This window comes from Phyllopteryx taeniolatus, chromosome 12 (assembly GCF_024500385.1).
Source record: "Phyllopteryx taeniolatus isolate TA_2022b chromosome 12, UOR_Ptae_1.2, whole genome shotgun sequence".
Taxonomy (NCBI): domain Eukaryota; kingdom Metazoa; phylum Chordata; class Actinopteri; order Syngnathiformes; family Syngnathidae; genus Phyllopteryx; species Phyllopteryx taeniolatus.
This window is the reverse complement of record NC_084513.1, coordinates 17,268,888-17,290,099: the sequence shown is the minus strand read 5'-3', so window position 1 is coordinate 17,290,099 and position 21,212 is coordinate 17,268,888. Positions and strand designations below refer to the sequence as shown.

Here is a 21,212-nt window from a genome sequence, read left to right as displayed (position 1 = left end):
ATTTTTTTTTTTTCATGATTTTAAAGTCTCATCTTATATATTTGATGATTTTTTTTTTTTTTTAAACATTCAAATTTGGGTGGGTTGTTAACAGTACTCCTCTCTGTGGTTTGTCAAATTCAGAAGACATTTGTACTTTACAGGGACTTTAAATTCAATCTACTGCACAATGTTACAAAAGGAGTATACAACAATATTTTCAAATTCGTGGGCTAGATAAGAGAGTTTTCAAGACGTCATTCATATGGAGAAGCCAGGCTAAATGCTAAAACAAAACGGTGAAATGACGCTATTGATTGCTGAAACATGATTGAACGTTTTGGTTAATAAATGTTTGACACTGAAACATTATACATCACCAAAAATCCACCATACCATTATCTCATGTTGACTGGATCACTTAGGAGCTCTTCTGATGCCACTGAGGCATTAAGGGAAAACTAATGAGGGGTTTCAAATAGTAGTCATTTTTGTCAAAGCTTCAGATGTGAGCGAAATCTGCAGATGATTACAAATGTCACATTTCAGTGAGACGACAATCCAACGCATACATCCAAACCAGCTCCAAGCTGCTTCACTTAAAAGAGGTTGAAAGGTTTGGAATGACCCGGCCAGAGGTCAGACAGGAAATCAATTAAAAATCTTTGGGGTGACCTAAGGAGTGCTGTGCTCTATTGACATTAGTCACAATCTGACAGATCTAGAGCGCTTGCAAGTAAGAGTGTTCACATATTTTCGACTAAAGATGTTACCTGCCGATAAACTCCCATTACCTGATTAGTTTAAGACGGTGCACACCATAGTGCAACTACAGAATTAATTTCAAAATGTTTTTTAGTTTCTTCATCTGAATAGTCACTCAAATTATAAAAGGTCTTTCCCTGGGCCATATACCACCCCTCCACAAAGTTTTGTGGGAACCGGTTAAGTTAGTTTAAGGTTATCTTGCTAACACTCATACACAGACATGACAATAACAACAAAACCACACGATTCATGATTTGTTGGAGCTATTAATATATGTAATACCATGATAACTGTTAAGTTTAAGAAAATGTTGTCTCAAAATGAACTAAAACTGTTGTTTAGCATTAGGTTTTGAGAGAGTCAAGTGTCATGTCATTTTAAACTTATACATTAATATCATGTCAAAGACGTTATATCCAGAAAATAATTTGGCAAGGAATGTATGGCATGAAATGGTTAGCATTAGGGAAGTCAGGGGTTGGGTTGGAGACTGTCTGAAAAGAAGAGTTATATTGTGTTATTACTGAGGAATGTTAATATGATTAGGGGATGACTCTGACTTCGCTGTTTGGCACTGGTGCCTCACTGGTCTGACTGCTGAGCACTCACTAAGTAGAATGAAAGGTTGAAAACATTCATCTGACATATCAGACTATCCAGTAGTTTTGCATTGCACGCCAAAGAGTATGTCAGCAGCCATACATGCATTTCTGCCAGCCGGTTAGAATGAGTCAACATGTCATGAGTTATCACTTTTAAACATTTATGACTCCTTCTAATTAAGCTTCATAAAGTTTGGGTCAAAGCTGCTCTGTGGTTGAGTGACCCATGACTACTTCACTGATTGTTGGGCCTTAATCCCAGCTACAGCAGACATGCATCATTTCTTGACACAATAAAGCGAAGAAGCATTCTTTCCAGGATTGAATTAGTCCGAATGTGATCTTTGATAATCAGGACTCACATTTGGTGTACATCATCCAAAAAATAATAGTCTTGCTTCTCCATTACAACTTTAAAGCCTCTGTAAAGTGACAATAATTGTTTCTAAATTTGACACACCAGTGAACTGTTGTTAACAACGCTGCCGAATGTGATTTAAAAAAAAAAAACACCAAGCATGTAAAATGAGGCTTCAGAATGTGAAAAAACAATTTGTTGTCTCCAGTCTCAAATGCTGTGGGTGTGTCCGCTGAATGCGTGAAACCATGCCTACTGAAAAATGGATGCTACTTGGTCAAAATATATCTGCTCAAAGCCTCCGGTAGTTGTAATTTATCCCACCGGGTTGTCTTGGGGCTTCTTCACGGCGTGAAAGCAAGGCGCTATAAAGCGACTACGCCAATGCGACGACTTAGTCCAAGTCTGACTTTTCCCCCCCCCCCCCTTCTCGCTTTTCCGCCCTTCTCCCCATGAAGTGCCCTCACTCACTGTTGGAAAGGAGGCCCTCTAAAGCAGCAACCGCAATTTGAAGCCCCAGCACACACGCTAGCTGTCACAGACTTTTTCGGCTTCAGTTGTGGCGGTTTCATGAATATCCGTGCCGCTCCTCGGGTTAGGCTTAAGGATGTCTCCTTCCGCGGAGACCTCGGTGGAGAGTTATCGCTACAATGGCTACAACTACGTACATGCGCAGTAAATCCAAATGGTGTCTGGCATAAAATCATGAAATATATATATATATTTGTAAAGTAAATGTGGCGTGGCAGCATTGTAGCTCAGAATATATTAAGTAGTGTTATTAGTAGTGATTCGTTGTGATTCGAATCTGAAAAATCTGATTTGGCATTTCTTTTTCGGCAGACTCGAATGCCAATTTGAGTCCCCACCCATTCGTGCATAGCTCTATTATCTAGATAGAGTACATATTCTCTCATAACATTCATGCCCCCCTGTAATTGTTCCAAGGTCTACTGTTACGGTACAGCCCCAATTCCAATGAAGTTGGGACGTTGTGTTAAAGTTAATGATTATTTGCTAAAAACAATAAATTTGATCAGTTTGAACATTAAATATCTTGTCTTTGTAGTGTATTCAATTAAATATAGGTTGAACATGATTTGCAAATCATTGTATTCTGTTTTTATTTATGATTAACACAATGTCCCGACTTCATTGGAATTGGAGTTGTAAGTATTTCATTATAAGGCATTAATAATGTTGGCTAAAGAAAACTAATTTCTTGCTTATTAGAGACATCAGGGGTCTCATGTCAACTTTCAATGAGAACATTTGTTTCCCACTGTGAACCCAGTGAAGATGTCACAATCGTGACGGAGAATTCAAGCCAAGTCCCTCTCACCTTCTCTTTCACACTCATGCCCGGCCCTCCTCTTTCCCTCTCTCTCACTTTCATACTATGTCCGCCCATCTGTGGGTTCAGATGAACTGAAATCTCACGTGGATTTTCATTGGCTGAGGGCCACACTAAGAGGGGAGCTAATTGGCCAGCTGGGGCCCAGCCGGTGGCGTAGCAGGGCATTGGCCAAGAGACTGGTCAAGTGTCATGACACCGGTCAGGCTGTTCGGCTACACCAAGCATTTGCCAGTAGATTTTTGGGGAAGTTAAATTGTAATAGATAACTATGTCTTTATATGAATGTGATCTGTTATTCAAGTGTCAATTTTTTATTTTTTTTATTTTTTATAAATAATAGTGACATAATCTCACCGGTGTTCCCACCCGCAAGTCTAACTACTACGTTTGCATTCATCCTATCCGTTCCATTAGCTAAAGATAACTTCTATCTCCCTTGTAAGCATCTGTTATTTAATATTTCTCTCCCTCCAGGCTTTTTTCTACTTTGGCTTTTCCCTCAGTTGCTATCTCCTTGAAGACTTGGCAATCCTTACATTGGCACATTTTCTCAATTATAGTGGAGCCTTGACACGAGTCCATCCATCCAGATAGCCATTACCCATACACTTATACTTATTATGTATGGAGTTTGGAGCGTTCCCAGCTAACCCCAAACACACCACTTTATTGCAGGGATGGCACATGGAGGAAATTGGAGCACCAGTATGTGCCAAAAAACAGGGAGAACAAGCAAACTCTGAGGTGAATGCCCCTAACTGACTTTCTGCTGGTGACTGTACCACTATGCAGTTTGCTTGACATAGCTGCACGTTACGAAAGCCCACTAGTAACCAACTACCATACAGCATGTTTGTTGATGACAATTGCAGCTATTTAAGCGAAGCAAGAGTCGTTTATCTCGCCATTTTTAATTGTTTGACTAGGTTGTGAGTAGGTTAATTCGTTGGCAGGATTACAAAGTTGTCTATGGATCAAGAACTTTGAAATTATTATCAGGATAAAGGTGCGGCTTGAGAAATGCGTTGCTGTTTTAGTCACTATGGCTTAAGTGGTGGCTCCATAAACCACCCTATCTATCTATCCCTTCATATCCCTTAAATGTTCATCTCGGTGGATGTCTGCAGTCTACTGAGTGCTATTCTAGTTTTGCAATGTTTTTATTTTCTCTCTTGGGTGGTAAGTCTCCATAGTCAATCTTTTCTTCTCATTTTTTTTTCTTTCTCACTCTGTAATATCTGTGCACCTTTACCATTTCATTAAGTAGCAGAGTGAGTTAATCTAGAGGAAATGAGAGGTGGAGGTTAGTCACCATGGATTAGTCTGGTCCCAGACTTCAAGCACTCCTTTCCCACTCTGGAGATAATCATAGCCAGGTTAGCCAGGAAATTAAGTGACTGACTTTCATAGACTTTCTAATCCCCATCATGCTCTCTTCTTACATTTCTGGTCCATTCCCACAACACTTTTTTTGTCTGTTCTTCTCACCCCCCCCCCCCCCCCCCCCCCCCCCCCTTTCATCTAACCTGGACTGGAGCTAAATGTAGTGCTGCAGGAGAATTATAAATGATAGATCATAATTTCTCTTACCTTTCAGCCAACAGGCAAATTGACAATTGTCAACTGATTTGGTCTCAAGAATATTAGTGTTTTGTCAGGTACAAGGTCAGATTAAAAATAAAATCATGCCATAGTCATACATATTTTCAGATACTTTTGAACATAAAAATATCTGCAACCTAATTGTCCCAGAATGATAAGATAGGAATAAAATAGTTGTTTGCACCAGTGTTCTTCTTTCTATTTAACAACGCATATAACTTGACCTTTGGCTTTCTGGCATTTGGCCGTTTGTATATTTAGATGGGTCTGGGCATGGACGCCATTCACATACCAAACAAAAACCTCACTGTAGTTGAGTTTCTGCCCTCTTAAAAGGCATGTCATCCAGCACAAAAGGAAATGTTGCACCCATTCTCCACACGTATTGTCCGTTGTGATGTGCCCAGTGTGTCCTTAGCCTTTCACATTCGCATGGGGGTGTATGCACCCATTCAAACTTTGCCTAAATAGTAGTGTTTTATCACCTTTAAATCATTTGACACTACGTGAGATTAAAACATATATTTGTTAACAGACTTGAGACAGTCAATATGACTGACAGCAAAAGTATTTAGCTTAAAGGCTTTCAGCAGCCTACTGTATAGGGAGCAATACTGTACAATAGCATATGCCCTTTGTCTAATGCAATAAATGCCTGTGTTCTTCGGGGTTGTGGGGTAGGGTGGGGTGAGAAGTGGACGTAAAGCAAGAATAAGCCATCCATCCATTTTCTGTACTGCTTAACCTCACAAGGGTCGCGGGCGTGCTGGAGCCTATCCAAACTATCTTCGGGCGAGAGGCCGAACAGGTCGCCAGCCAATCGCAGGGCACATATAAACGAACAACCATTCACACTCACATTCACACCTACGGGCAATATAGAGTCTTCAATCAACCTACCATGCATGTTTTGGGGATGTGGGAGGAAACTGGAGTACCCGGAGAAAACCCACGCAGGAACGGGGAGAACATGCAAACGCCTCACAAGAATCATATCAACTAGAAATCTTAATATTTACTGCCACACAAGAATAATAACTATACATCTTAATATTTACTGTATCTGAAGCTCATTTAGTTCTGGGTGGATTAGGGACTCGCCTCAAATATACAATATATTGCCTTTTTCCTTGTAGAAGATTGGATTGACCAGCCTATCTGCAGTCCTTCAAAGGACAAATAGTATAGAAAATATATCGAACATGTACCTGAACACCACCCCAAACAAAAGGTCAGGACTATCAAGAAAACAAAGTGCGTGTGTGTGTGTGTGTGTAGTGAGGATAAGCGGTAAAGAAAATGGATGGATGGATATATATCCATCCCTCCATTCTCTGAGTCGCTTATCCTCACAAGGGTCGCGGGAGTGCTGGAGCGTATCCCAGCTATCATCGGGCAGGAGGCGGGGGACACCCTGAACTGGTTGGCAGCCAATCGCAGGGCACACATAAACGAACAACCATTCGCACTCACAGTCACACGTACGGGCAATTTAGAGTTTTCAATTAAACCACCATGCATGTTTTTGGGATGTGGGAGGAAACCTGGAGAAACCCCACGCAGGCATGGGGAGAACATACATATGTAACATACAAACTCCACATACATATATATGCAAGGAAGAAATGGACACTATTACACCACCGGGCTGTAGTCTAGAGGAGGGGGAAGTGTTGCTTCCATCGTATTATATCGCCATCTATCCTGTCAAGGTAGACACCTGCTCCCCTTCTCTGCATGCAAAAAAGAAAAAACACACATTCAGTTTTGTATTGGGGTCCTCTCCATTGCCATGCATTCTTCTCTGTCAATTTCCTTGTGACTGAAAGGTGGTGGTTGCATGTTCTTATATATGTGCTTATACTCTAATCCTTCCTGCCTGTGTGATAGCAAAAATAAAATGATTCCTAGAATCCCCAAATAAAAATCCAGTAGTTTTCTACCTTAGGAGCTGACAGTACTTTCCAGGCTAAGACTCCCATTTCTGCTGCCTCAGCCCTCTCTTCCGTCATTCCTATATCTCTTAATTGTGCGCCCTTAAACTTCTACCTCTCCCATACTTCCCACTTTACTCCGTTCCCCCAGTCTTGCGTGGAATTCACCTCTCTTTGTTCCCCCTAATCCTCAAAGGGGAACTTTTTGAAGTTGGAAAGTTTAGGGTGAGACAGACAGACACATTCACCAGTTCCCATTGCTAAGTGGGAGGTAGAGGAACAGGGATATACTATCTGGGTGGTAGGGGGGGAGCTTAGAGAAAAGTAAATTATCTTTCTTCACTTTTAACTGCACCTCTTCTGCTGATCCCTCTCTCTGTAGCCCTATATATTCCAACATCACCTCTGACTCGCTTTCTTTTTCTCCGCTTATCAACTACCCACCTTGCGTTTTCAAGGACAAGCACAGCTGTTGAGAACACTGGTTTGGAAAAATCTGTCGGTGTGAGCTTGATACTCATGTGTTAGTATACAGATATACAGTTCGTATCACTGCGTGTGTATTAGCTATGGTGTGTTGTGCTCATTTTTCAACAGGATTTGCCGCAGAGACTAATCCTATCTCCTGTGCTATCACCTTACCTTCCTTCTTACTACCATTTATTTTTCCCCCCACTGCACTTGCTTGCTGCACACTTTTGTCATTCTTTACTTGAACCAATATTTCTGGAATATTTATTTCCTAAATACTGTGGAGTCAACACTTAACATTTTTTATTTTGGATTGGTGCAACGCAATACTAGCCCCTATTTCATTGTCTCAGAATGTGTATGCCTTTTTAAAAATCATTTTCACATCATCCATACATTACAAGCACTTTGATCTACTAGACAGGCACCTAATCATTGCCATAGTAGGTCAAAGGTTCTTACTGCTACCTCTTACCGACTACAATGCAACCTTTTATAAATGAAAACAGTTAATTCATGATTTTTCACACTGGGCCAGGTAGTTTTGAATATATCTATATTTTGTTTAAAAAAAAAAATTACTTAACAACAGCATTTTGTTTACTTGGGTAATCTTTAGCTAATATTTACATGATCTTAAGCATTAAAATGAGGAAACGTATATAAGAATTTGAGAAGGGGGCCAAGAATCAGCAAAAGACATGTTTGGTGACACTGGCGTTTTACTGGTTTGCGTGCGAGTCCATTTATTAAAGTATTATAACCTTCTTTAAAATGTATTCTTTTGAAATGTTTAACTTTTTTCCACTGAATGCAATTTATTTTTAAACAAAAAGGGGGGGAAAACTATTTCTTTCTTCAATAATTTCAGTAGTGGCACGGTGGAGGACTGGTTAGCACATCTGCCTCACAGTTCTGAGCACCTCGGTTCAAATCCGGCCTCACCTGTGTGGAGTTTGCATGTTCTCCCCGGGTGCTCCGGTTTCCTGCTACATCCCAAAACCTATCATCTTTTGTTAGTTTTTGTTTAGTTTTCACATGTGGTGGCCATTTTTGATGGTAATGTAACATCCCCACAAATAGTCAATATTTTCTTGAAACTTAGATTACATTTAGAAGCCAAGGTCATTTAATAACAGTCCAGTCTTTAGCTCTAGATTTACTGTGTAAAGTCTGCCACCTACTTCAAAGGTTAGAAATTATATTTTTTATATTTTTTGGGGCAGTTTTACATACAAACACACACATTATATTGGCTAGTCTTATGTATTTGGTTCCTCTGTTAAATTTGTTTAATAAAGCGACGCTATTGATACGCTTTGCATTAAGTCGTATTAATGGTATTCACCTAAGACTCTCCAGGTTGCATGCGTTCGGGTGGAATTGACCTTCTGTAGTCTTAATTGTACCACAAGTTAAACTGCTGTGACATTTAACTGTGCTCCAGTTTGAACTAATGGCCATCTACTCAAGAGCGTCACTGACATTTCCGTGAGAAGACAAAAACATGCCTGGTGTGCGTTGTTAACAATGAGAACAAAAATCCAAAAAGTCTATTCATATGAGATGTTCATCATATTGCTCTGCCTCTGCTACGTTTGTCTGAGAGGCAGATTTTTGTTGTGCACCATCCTCACTCTCTTTGGACTGCCACACCCCGCCATCTCTCTAAGTGAGATTTTACAGTCCAATAGTGCAAAGTGACCTTAATGGTGTATGTCTGCCTCGATTTCATGGGCTTGTTGATCAATAGCAGTGACTCAGCAATCACTTTGCCAGGTGCTGAGACTTCTGGTTTCAAAACTTCACCCAACAGCCCACAGCCTTAACTTTGCCGTGTAAACATGCACAGAAACACCACCCACGCCAACACTTTCTAAGGTGTTCTCAGTACTGCAGATCACAACGCTAAAAGCAATGCGACAACATTCGTTCCACTCTATAGTGAAGAAAACAAAACATTTGAAAATAAATGTCTAATCTGTATATCATTGTGTAGCATGGAGTCTTTATGAACAAACTATTAGAAATCTTTACTCAGTGGACTAACTACATTATATCTAATGTGATGGCACAGAACCGCATTGTACTGAGAGGTATTTCTAATGAAAACAAAACATTAGAAAGTCTTCTCAGTATGACACAGCATCAATCAAAGCTGAGCATTCATGCCATTCAAAACAGATACTGTGTACAGTAACATAAACAACAATGCAGCGTGCCTGGTGCGGTACATTGTCATCACGGACAGTGGTTCTCAAACATTTTACACCAAGTACCACCTCAAAGAATACTTGGCTCTCCAAGTACCACCATAATGACTACTAAATAAAATACAGTAGCATCGTAAGCTCAAGTGCATAATCCAAAACAAGGCACAGCTTTTATTCCTAAAAAGTATATTTAATGTTGTTGTAATTCACTGTAAAATTATGCAGTTTGAACATTAATACTGCATTTAAATAAAAGGGGGAAAAACTTTACCTTAACTATTTGATTAAAAGCTATTGCACATAAGTTAATTACAAATGTACCTAAAAAAAAAAAAAACGTTTGAAGACCACCAACGCTAAAGATGAAATGTAAATATTGTACTTAAAAGTTAAATACAACTGAACTGTACTTAACTTAAATGTATTGTACTGGTTTTAAAAGTTAAATCACTGTAACGTTACACCGTTTCATTTATTTTAGTGATTCTTTCACATAACAATAGAGGGAGACAGAGTAAAACTTGTGGTATGCTTACCACACTTTGATAATTATTGATGTAGGACCATGCATTTGTAGTTAACCAAGGAATCGTAGGGATATTTTTTTTTTTTTTGCATTACTAGGGACTAGTTTTATTTTTTCACGATATAATTTCTTGAGATAGGTGTAACGATGGTACACAGTACTGTATCAGACTTTATTAAAGTACGTATTTCGAGGGATAACGCTTAAGTAACAAACCATTGGATCACAACTAATTGCGTGCAATCAGGAGTAACATAGAGATAATAATAGCTTTAAACTAAATACATTGGTTGGGTTTTACATAATTTTAACTTGGTTCATTAGATATATGCACACCCATTCTTACATACTGACTGACAGTCTTGTGCCACAACTATGGTACAGTTTGAATGTTGGTTTGTCCATGACACAGCTAAGAAGTCTGGTGAGGATTGTGGGGAAATTGAGTGACATTTAGGGACGGTAAAGTGAGGGAAAGTAGATTATGAAATCTTCCACATAGTGCACAGGATTATTACATGGGTATATTTTTACCCAATTCAATATATTTGTACGTATGAGTAAAATCATCTGGCTTTAGCATGTCGGCTTGAGTAAAGTCCTGTGTCATCAGGTATTGGCTGTAACACACACACACATCTTCACAAACACATGGGCGTTTGAAAAATCAGTTTTAATTGAGTCAGCCTAAACTGCTGCCTTTGCAGAACAACATGTCAGATGCGGATTAGAACCGGCCTCTTCTTACTCATCAATGAGTTGGGGATCGGAGTATTCCAGTTCAAATCAACAGTGAGATGGAGAGAAGGACTATGGGAGTGCAATGAAAACAGTGTGATGCTGAGATATAGGTAGGTACTATAAAGGGCCTTTCGTGTCCTCATCAGAATAACAAAGTCATCATGAAAATGTAGCTAAATATTGAAACTGAGGTTTTGTTATAAGGGGCCATACAGTACATTTGCATTCGCACAAGGATAAGTCTCTTAAAATGTGTTTCCTTCATTTTATTGACTGTGTACTTTTTTGTAGGCTTTACACGATCAGGATTTTTGGGGGCGATCAGCGATCCGATCACAAGATGGAACAATGTGTCTATTTAAATGACTTGTTCATTTACTGTATATAGTTGTGGACTGAGTATCTTCAAAAATATTCTCTAGTCAGGTCATGTATTCTAATCAGTCAGGTGAAACCAACATTACGTGACAGAAATAATGGGTGCTAATCTACTGTAATTAATTTGCTTGATTGTAATTAAATTACTTCACACACACCGAAACAGAGCATGATTCAACGTAACGCCGGCATGTTTACGTACAACTGTTAGTGCTAGCACTAGCTTGCTAGGCTTCATAACGTTTTGTTGGCTGCTTGCGAACCGTATCGTATTAAAAGTATGTGAACATACTGTACCTCAAGCAATCCTTCAACGAATGTCTTCTCCCGAGCACCTGTGATCACCACCACCACCACACGTTTTCCCCCATTTTTGTGTTGTTTGACCAACACAATGCACACGCGATCCATTGTTGTTGTTGTGGCCGTGGTAACGAGTGTATTCGGTCGCGTTTGATTTGAGAAAGCCCAATGATCGTAAATGACGTTAAAAGGCTAAATATAAACTAACTTTTGGATTCAAATATGCTGTATACGACAGCGACGCGGAGTAAATATCTTTTGCGGACATCATTGATCGGATTAGCAAATTATGACATTAAAGCCGATCTGCATAAAATTCTAATTATCGGCCGATGCCGATCAGTTCGGTGTAAAGTCTACTTTTTGGGATGTCCCATAAACTGCTCTGCTAACCACACTGTGTAATTAGAGGTAAAATGATACGTTTGTTTGTTTGTTTGTTTTATTGTCCACAACTATTTGACAAAGCAAGTAATTTTGATCTTGAATATTCTAATTTCATAATCATATTGATCACTTTGCAGTGCACGTGTCCCTGAAATTGCTGTTCACCCTGTCATTATGGGGTCACTGCCCCTTTAAGAACCCCTCTGTTCTTCAGTGACATTGAAGTCTTTCGTCAGGGCAGGGAGGATAAAAAAAAAAAAAAAAAAAAAGTGGCTTTTTCTGTTTGCATTTACATTGTCTTCTAACAGTTAATTTATGAAAAGAAAAAGTGTGACAGCTTGACCAACATGCATTTCCAACAGCATACCATGTAGTTAATACAATGAATATGAAGTTCAATGGGAAAACTCAACTTTTTTCGGTGAAATGCCGAAGTCTTAAAGGCACCTCATAATGATATTGACTCTGGGTTTAAAATAGGGATTGTTGTGTATGTTGTTTATTGTTTATGGTTACACTGACTGCAAAAGGGTGGGAAGGTTATACAACACACTGGGGACTGATTTGTAGTCAGAAGAGAAGCCACAAATAAAATAGATGATAGTCACTATGTGGATAAATGGCGAGGCTGTACATTCAGGGATAAGAGCAAATGTGTGCCTAAGGAGAACTGTACATAATGGTGCACACGAGGAATATATAGATCCTAATTAAGAGTGTACGTGGTGGGATGGGTGTTTTGTAGCACTCACAGGACCACGCACGGTATTTCACTTAAGTAGTGCAGGATTGGCGTGTGAGAGAGAAGAGGGCAGAAGTGTTCTAATTGAGATGCTCTATGTCAGTCTAGAAATTCGACGTGAAGACTCTGTTGAAAGAAGAGAAATGAACCTTTCTTCATGACTCCTTCCATGCTTACTGTTCTGAGAAATGTCACCAGACCATTTAGCCTACCAGTGCTACACTCTGGCCTCAGCCTTGTGTGATGAGAGAGAGGGAGAGAGGGGTGGGGGGGGTAGAAACGGTGTGTATACGTTGGCCCAATACACGCTCGCCTGTCATATTGTTTGCCCTGCACTGCACTCCTGTCTCTATGGTAAATGCTCTGTCTGCTACCAACTAACATCCTTTTTTCCCCTCTGACACAGACACATTTCACACAATAGCAGCACATTCTATAAGGACAAAGTATTGGGAAAACTGTAGAGTTTTTTTTGGGGCCCATACGAATATCGGGGGCTAAAAAAGATGATATCCAATATGCAGTAATCCCTCATTTATCACGAGGGTTACGTTCCAGACTGCCCCCGCCATAGACGTAATCTGTGAAGTAGCGAGTAAATATTTCATTAGTTATATATCTTTTTAAGCTTCATGTATATAATACCATACTACAGTATATGCATGTAAGGTGCAGATTTGTTTGTGCAAATTATGACTTTTTATAACCATATTTGAGACCTCAACACGAAAAATCGTATCTTTCATCAGTTTTGGTTAAGTTCTCTGAAGACACCTATGGTACAGATACGACGAAGCCCAACAATATTCATAATCTTCCAAAAATCTGAGTTAAAATGAATGATGGGTAATATTTGAGTCCATGTCCAAATACATGTCCAAGTACCCTTTCCCAATCCAGGCATATTCAATGCTCAAAATCAGGCTGCAATACTTCTTGGGTACTGATTATGCTCAGGGTTACTAGTTTGATATAAACGTCTGAAATAAGAATTTTGCTTGGGACGCTGATTGTGTTAATGAGTTCTCACAATAATCATCATCAATGACTTAAAAAGGTAGTTAACAGATGAATATCAATATGCGACACTTTATTTCTATACATCGCTGCAGGTTTTTGTGTGTTGAAATGATCATTTTGACAACATTCATAGGAAATCACATCCCGTCACTGGTGAGCTATTTTTAGAACAAGCCAGCTAGAACCATGTTGGTGACCCCTGTTCCTAAATTGTTGATTAAAATTGTTCTACTTTTACTTTCTACGTTACATGGATCCTTTTAGAATGGTGCAAAATGTTTTTTACTCAAAATTGTTCAACATGAGCAGAGATGTGAATCATTGTAATAATGGTAAAACCTAAGAAACGTTTTATATTTTTCAATAATATCTCTAATAACACAACATATTTCAGTTGTTTCCCTCTTTCTTGTGTGATCCCAGCCAGAAAATACAAATTTCCGCATATACAAATTCACTTTAATTCCAAATTTGTCCAGGGTATGAATAATTCATAGGGTAGTAGCGTATCATAAATAATTGGAAGACTCCTAGTGGGATTCATTGAGGTTGTCTACAACCCTGCATTTGTGCTTCACGGGGTCACGCTGAGGTCTGATTATGGGTAAAAGGATTGTCTATGTATAAAAACCTGTGGACTTGGTTTTAATAGTATCTGGCAAATTGAAGAGCACGTTCCAAAACGTGTTGTTTGACCTGCCCAGGCTATCTCAACTTATGTGGATGTTTAACCTTTCCCTGGCGATCATGGCTGCTATGTTCCTTGAAGTAGGTTGACCTCTATTACGTCACGTCTGTGACATCATTACTTTTGGTAATATTTAATGGGATTATAAAATCCGCATCTGTTGGCTCTCTACATCCTTCACCAACTGTAGATTCATTACATGCTGGTGTGTTTTTTGTTTACTTGGCCTTTCCTTTGGCATTAAACAACCATCTGTGCTTCGGTACCAACACTTTTTTCATACAATTTATCTCTGACTGTAAAGCAGCACAAAACAAGAACGTGAAGGTGGGAGAAATACCCCCCCCACACACACACACACACACACACACCTCCTGCTGTTGATTGCCTTGACTAGTGGTGTTTGTTGCATTTCATAGACCCAGACTTTGGTTCGAACAATGGATTTATGTTTTTCAGCATGAATACAAAATGGGTAGCTCATAGACCACTAGGAAGATGTATTTTCTGTGTGTAGGGGATTATAGTCATTGATCATGTCAGTCATTGATTGGAAAACACACTATTTCTTCCTGGTATTGAACCTTTTACATCTTAATGGTAAATGTGCGCAACCTACATTTTGTGCAAGTATCTTCTCAAGTGATCTTAATAGGAGAGTTGTACTAGTTTATATATAAGGTAAATATCGAAATGAAAAGCATTTTCCAACCTTCATACTCCCTAGCAAATTGAAGCCTTTTCAACCATTAGCCTCAATAATAAATACTTTTCTTAAAGACCCTGTAAAGTAAATTCTGAGATGTGTTTCTAAATGCATTATACATGTTTGAGGGTAAAAACGTGTAAAGACTAACAACTTTGTAATACTCAGTTGTGGACGTATAACCTTAAACAGTTTTTTACTGTTTCAGTGTTCCTGACTTTTTGGGCGTAGCTAAAACAGCGGCAAGTATCCGCCCTCCACCTATTATATAAGAACTTGAGTGTCTGCGTTAGCATCAGCGGTTATCCATCGCAATTGTGCCGTTAGCTAGCTAGCTATGCCTAACGTCTTCCTTTCGGATAGTTCGGTGGAGGGGCCGCTTTAGAGTGCCACGTTGTCAGCTGTAGAGTGTGCACACGTCACGCAGAAAAAGATGGAAGAGCGAGGAGGGGGGAACTTTTTTTTTTTTTTTTTTTTTGTCTGACTTGACAGCAAGCGTTTAGACTGTGGCATGCGGACCGAGACTTAGGGCTGGAATGGCTGCTTTAGAGCGACTTATAGTCCAGCCATCGAATGCTTTATGCTGATATAGTTCTGTGGCTCAAACATGTATTTAGGCATTAAAAAGATGCTAGACAAATTAGCTTCCATTTTTCAGGTTGTATTAGTCATGTTTGATTAACATTTGACAGTTGAGTGGGCTGTGGTTTCAACACATTCATTAGACACACCCATAATGTTCGAGAGTAGAGAAAATGGGTTGTTTTTGTCACAATTTTGTAGCATTATTCTACATATTTGGCAATTTTTCTGATTTGGAAGGGTTGTTAACAACACTCTCTGTGGTAAATCAAATTTAGCCGTCATATTTTCTTTTTACAGGGACTTTAAGAATACACCCATGTTTAGTCCCAATCGCTTGAGGGCTGAGATTTTTTTTAGCCTCTGCCACGTCTTCCTTGTGGATGGTGGGTCACCGTTATCCCTCCAGCGTTTGCAAATGCGAGTAAGTTAGTTTTATTACTTTCAGCAATATTCTTAATTGCTTGCTTCAGAGGCCAACAATTCAAGCCTTCTGAAAAAGATTTGTTTGCCTGCTGGCATCATTTAAGAATGAGACACTATAACTCAGTAGATTGGTTAATGTTTAATAACTTGGAGTAAAATGAGACAAATTCACAAAGGTAATTAAAGGTAATTACTGCACTACTTATCTACTCAGGTCTGACCTGTTTACGTGATGAAATCCAGATCATGTCTTCTAAAACCAATGAATTTGATACAAGTGAGAGATCTCCAAGGAAACATTGTCAATGTTTCTGTGGGATATCTCGACATGCAAAGTACAGACTATTAGCTGCTTTAACTTTTTTACGACCACTCGATCAAGCCTTTGCTCTCCCGTCTCCAACACCTGACTGTCTGTCGTATGAGTTGTCTCGACATTTTTCTCCTTCTCCTGTGCATTCGTTATCATCACCCCTTAATCATCACCCTCACCTTTCTGTTGGATGTTGTAGTCACCCAACCGTTCCCATTTTCTCACCCCTTGAGCTATCTTGTTTAAATCATATTGTTAATGTTCCCATCACCTCGCCACACTGTCAGGCCCATCTTCACCCCATTCTTTCCCTCCTTTTATAATCCACCTCTCATGTCTTTCCTCCCACCGCCTCCTCGCTCAGTGGCTTCATTATATCCCTTCAATGTATTTCAACTGCTCTGGCTCATTTACTTCTCATTCATGCAATCTCTCTTTTCTCCTTTCTTCTCCAACTAATACCCTTTCATTCATTCACTCCACATATCAGTTCCCCGCTAATATCCCATGTCTGTCTACCTGAGATATTAGAGCTATAAAGACAGGTGTTCAAAAGAAAGGGGGGCCAGCAAATGTGCTTTATATCCCTCCTGGCATCATTCCCTTGAATACAGAGTGGAGAGGATGTGTGTGATATCCCGCGCTCAGAACCTTTTCATGTTGAGAATATTACCATGAGTCGAAGGGAGAAGAACCTAGTTTTCTGTAAAACCTTCAATCCTTTGTCTTCCTCCTCGCTTAGGACACGTGCAAGCACTTCACCGATCCCTTTGTTGTGTGCTCTTGGATTTGATGGTAATATTATTCTTTATTCCAATGTGTGTAAACAAGCTACACACTCACATATTGGTTTTGTGTGCTGGCAAAAAGGATGTGTACTTTTGAGAAAGGTATTGTTAGACTGCAGTCCCATCACCTTATACGTATCACATCTCGCACCTTGGAGTATGTTAAAATGAGTCGTATTTACACTATTCCGTATGTTGTACTCTACTGAGAGTACGTTATAGGTTTTGTGATATCTCGGGTTTAGTTGGAGTCTTTCAGGAGTACTGCAAAAGCTTGGCTATCCCTACTGAGGAGACCAGGATAATCCCACATTCTGTGTGTTGGTCTAGCAAAAAGGAATAACTTGAGGAAGATTTTATTTTCCCATGTAGTTGGAGATGAAACATGGCTTTAATCATGCGTGAGTTTGAGTAAAACATATTCATATTTTTAAAGTAACCTCATCTAGTAATGAGACCCTTTCCACTTTCTCTGTAGGCTCAAACTCTAAACCTCTAATAACTAGCCTTTGTCAATTCTAAATTACATCCTTATCAGTCAGACACATGCACACACAGAAATATACAAGCTAATTCATGAGTATTGCATACCTTTATATGCACATTTTTGCTATTTACAGGTTGTTGGTTTTTTGTTTTATTTTGGCAATACAATATGTGTATTTTGCCATTGAAACTGTCAGCCTTGTGTGTGGAGCTGCTGCAGCATGACTCTTGAGTAAGTGCATCGAAAGAGCAGCACGATACAGCCAGACTGTGTAATACTTTTATTTAACCAGAAGAGTCAGAGTTAGGAAGCAACAGGATCAGACATACTGACATACCAAATCACTCTAAACCTGTCTCAAAGATAAGCCCTGGGTTGGTAGAACACAAGAGAAGGCAGGCAACCGACACGGGGGGTGGGAGGGAATTAATGTTTTTTTTTTTTTTTTTTTTTTTTTGGGGTTGTTTCTGAATAGGCTCAAATTCAATGGTCGACAGAAACTGGCACACACACAGACAAATGCTCAACTTTTGCTGCTTTGTCTGTTGCAGATTCCAGGCAGAGGGAAAGATCATCGAATGGCGCCACAATATGAAGAGGTGGAGCGTCAGTATGCCTCCCTACCAAGGTATTTCTCTTCTTTTCTTTCCTTTTTGTTTCTTATTTTCCCCCAAATACCCACTACTCGGATATCTTCTCTTGGTCCACTCAGCCACGGGTTGACAAAGGTTAAAAAAGTACCCGTGACTCCTCAAGCTCCACCCCCACTTTGCTCTATATGCAATCAGTGCAGTCTTTGTCCTCGATTTTCGTTAGATCTTAGTTATCTGTTGTTTACCCTTAGGTTTTTTTGGCATTCCACATGACATTCTATTCAACTAATCATGTGCTCAGCTAGACCCACTTGGCTACCCCCAAATCTTAATACTTCTGCACCAAGACATTTTTGACAATGTGATGCTTCAGACTTTTATGGAACCGTTTGGAAACTGCATTTTTCTCTTCCAGCTTGACTTTGACCAAGTGCAAAAATTCAAGTCTGTATAGAGGTATAGATGGATATGTTTGGTGAAGAGGTAAAGTCTTCACCTCAACTCATTCAAACACTGTGTGATGAAATTGAAAGTCAGGTCTTCACAAATGAATGGCTAAAAAAGCTAAACATGTTCGAATAGTGGATAGCACACCCTCAATGCATGTTTGGTCAGATTTTAACATCACGGGGAGGAATCAATTATTCTACTTTATTAGAATATTGCCTTCCACTCAGGTGGGGTACACTAAACAGGTTCCTAATACAATGTTAGATTTAAAGTCAAATGCCCGAATACAACAATTCGGATTTACACCAAAATCCTCTGGTGAAATATGCCTCTAAAGTTAAACAAATGCATACTGATACAACATTCATCAGGTGACAGTATCACTTAGGGTGAGTAGTTGTACATTATTGTAGCACTGTAGTAGCAGCGTAACTTCTCGTCATACTCGTAGGACAGTTATGCATGTTAAAATGTTAATTAAATCATTGCTCGTAGCATTGTTGCGTGTTTTATGATGGCAAAAGTTTGAGCCTCAGTTTATTTTAATTTTCTTTCTTTTTTTTCCAATGGGAAAACTATTTAGACAACTTGGAAGTCAACCAATTGTGTTTAACATTGGAGTTTCCACTATGTTGTGTTGTGTGATAAATTAAGATCATGAAATGGATAAAGGTCAAAGTTGCAGTGAAAAGTTACTCCAACACTTGTTGGGGACAAGTGATGGCCCACAGCTGCTTACCCCACGTTTACACGTGTTACTCTTAATGAGAAACACAGTTGCAGACATACTATATTCTCTATGCATCATCAGTCACTCCCCTGCCTTTTAGAGTCTTAATTTTCAAGGCAGACTATTGCTACTTCAAAGCCTCAGCTTCAAACTGTGCATCATTACCTTATATTTTCGACATTCTTCGCTTAATTAATTTTCTTTCCTTTCCCCTTCCTTGTCATGTTTCACTCTCCCCTCACATTTTTGTCAAGTAAACATGTTCTGAAATTCTAGCCTTTGTCAAAAGATAGACGTTTTTATTGTGTAAACTTAAACAGTAAAATGGGATAGTGGTTACAGCTTACTTCACACCTCAAGACTCAACAAGTCAACATAAAATGTTTGTGGAGTACAAATACTTTGTTACTGTACTCAAGTAGACCTGTAGTCATATACCTGTACTTTATTATTTATAGTTCTTCCAACTTTTACTCTACTATATTTCCTAAGTAGAATTTCTACTTTTATTCCGATACACTTCCCCTAACTTCTCCTGCTAATTTGTATTGACTTTTACTGCTGTCAGTCAACAAGTCAATGAGATCAATTCTTTGGTACATGCTCCTCCCCCGCCAACCTCCTTTTCTCTGCAATGAGACAGTATTTATTAGCTAATGGGCAGATTAGCGCGCTACTGTTCTGTTTATGCTCATATTTTCTTGCTAAAACAGTATTACGTGACACATTTATGTACGGAATGTTTCTACAGTATTTTTAGATGGCCTAGTACTGCCACTGTTGGGCAAGCAACTTGGAAAATGTAGTGTGCTAAGCTACCAGGTATTCTACATAAAATGAAGCTTGACTACACTGAAGACTACCACCAGACAAAGGTAGCAAGATAAGTTACAATAAATAATAAAGGTAGCTACAGCAAAGCTTTCTTTTTTTTTTACCAGTTAACATTGAAGCATTTTCTTTTTTCAATTATTGTACTACAGTATTTGGGTTGAAATGAACACTTTATTCACACCTGCGGGCGTATTTACAGGCACTGTTTTCGTACATTGGAGTGAAAGACTCTTAAGAGGATAAAGTACTTCATGCCTGCCTAAAGTGACATAAACGTTGCCTGTCAAAAACTCCCCGTTCAACCTCCTAGTTTAACTAAATGTATATTAATCCAGTGAGGTAAAAATGTAAGTGTTCGTTTAGTTATCATGAGATTGTTTAGGCATTGTGTTATGGCCAGACCTTGTGTGCTAGCTAAGTTTGCTCATTAGCCAGCATCCAGATCTAAAATAAAAATAAGTACATAAAACTAAAAGTAGATAAAAGCACAATCAAAACTCCAACCACCCACTTTTAAAAAAAAATACTTTTACATTTATTGTGAGAAAATTATGTTTGATACCTAAGTTCATTCAATGTCAAATACTTTTGACTTTTACTCAAGTAATATTCCACAAGATAACTTTAACTTCTCCCAGATAGTTATTTTCTCCACCAGTTCGTTTTCGTTTATAATACTTGTACTTTTCCTCAAGTGTCGCTTTCAGGTACTTTATACAAGAAAAACGTTTGCTTAGAAGCACGTGAGAAAGAGACAGTCAATTAATGGAAGTACACAAGTACTGAGCATAAGAACATTCATAGTCTGGTTCCCATCTCAGTTAAAATGCTAAAAGATGTCTTTTTCACACCTTCCGCGCGTGTGTGTGTCTGTGCATGTGTGTGAGCAGAGTGTCTGTGCTGGTGATGACTTTAGCAGATGGGGCCGAGAGCAGTGATGATAGTTAGGGGGTCTAGCTGTCGCTTTGCAAAGCCTTGAGAAATTGGACACGCACACACTCACACGTACAGGACACTGTCTCACTCTCAGGCTTTAGCGACGAGAAAGGCACTCAGTTGAGCGCAGACCTCCACCAAGGTGGAAAGATTATGAATGCAAATAACGTTTTCTGTGTGCTCCGTTTAGCACCTTTGTAATGATAATAAATTCTTCCTTGCTTCGAGCAACTCCACAAAGTTATGTGAAGTCACGGCTAATATCGTGTGCTGATAGTGCGGTCGAGCGTGAATGAGA

At 39.2% G+C, this 21,212-nt stretch overlaps 1 protein-coding gene across 4 annotated transcripts in view; it reads left to right on the top strand.

The window, feature by feature from the left end:
* Positions 1–21,212, top strand: part of pard3bb (par-3 family cell polarity regulator beta b) — a 144,568-nt gene that overhangs the window by 104,742 nt on the left and 18,614 nt on the right. For all 4 annotated transcript variants that reach the window (XM_061791267.1, XM_061791266.1, XM_061791268.1 and 1 more), the window contains one exon: positions 17,923–17,999. In XM_061791267.1, the coding sequence (XP_061647251.1) occupies positions 17,923–17,999 (77 nt within the window). The remainder of the gene's footprint in view (positions 1–17,922; positions 18,000–21,212) is intronic.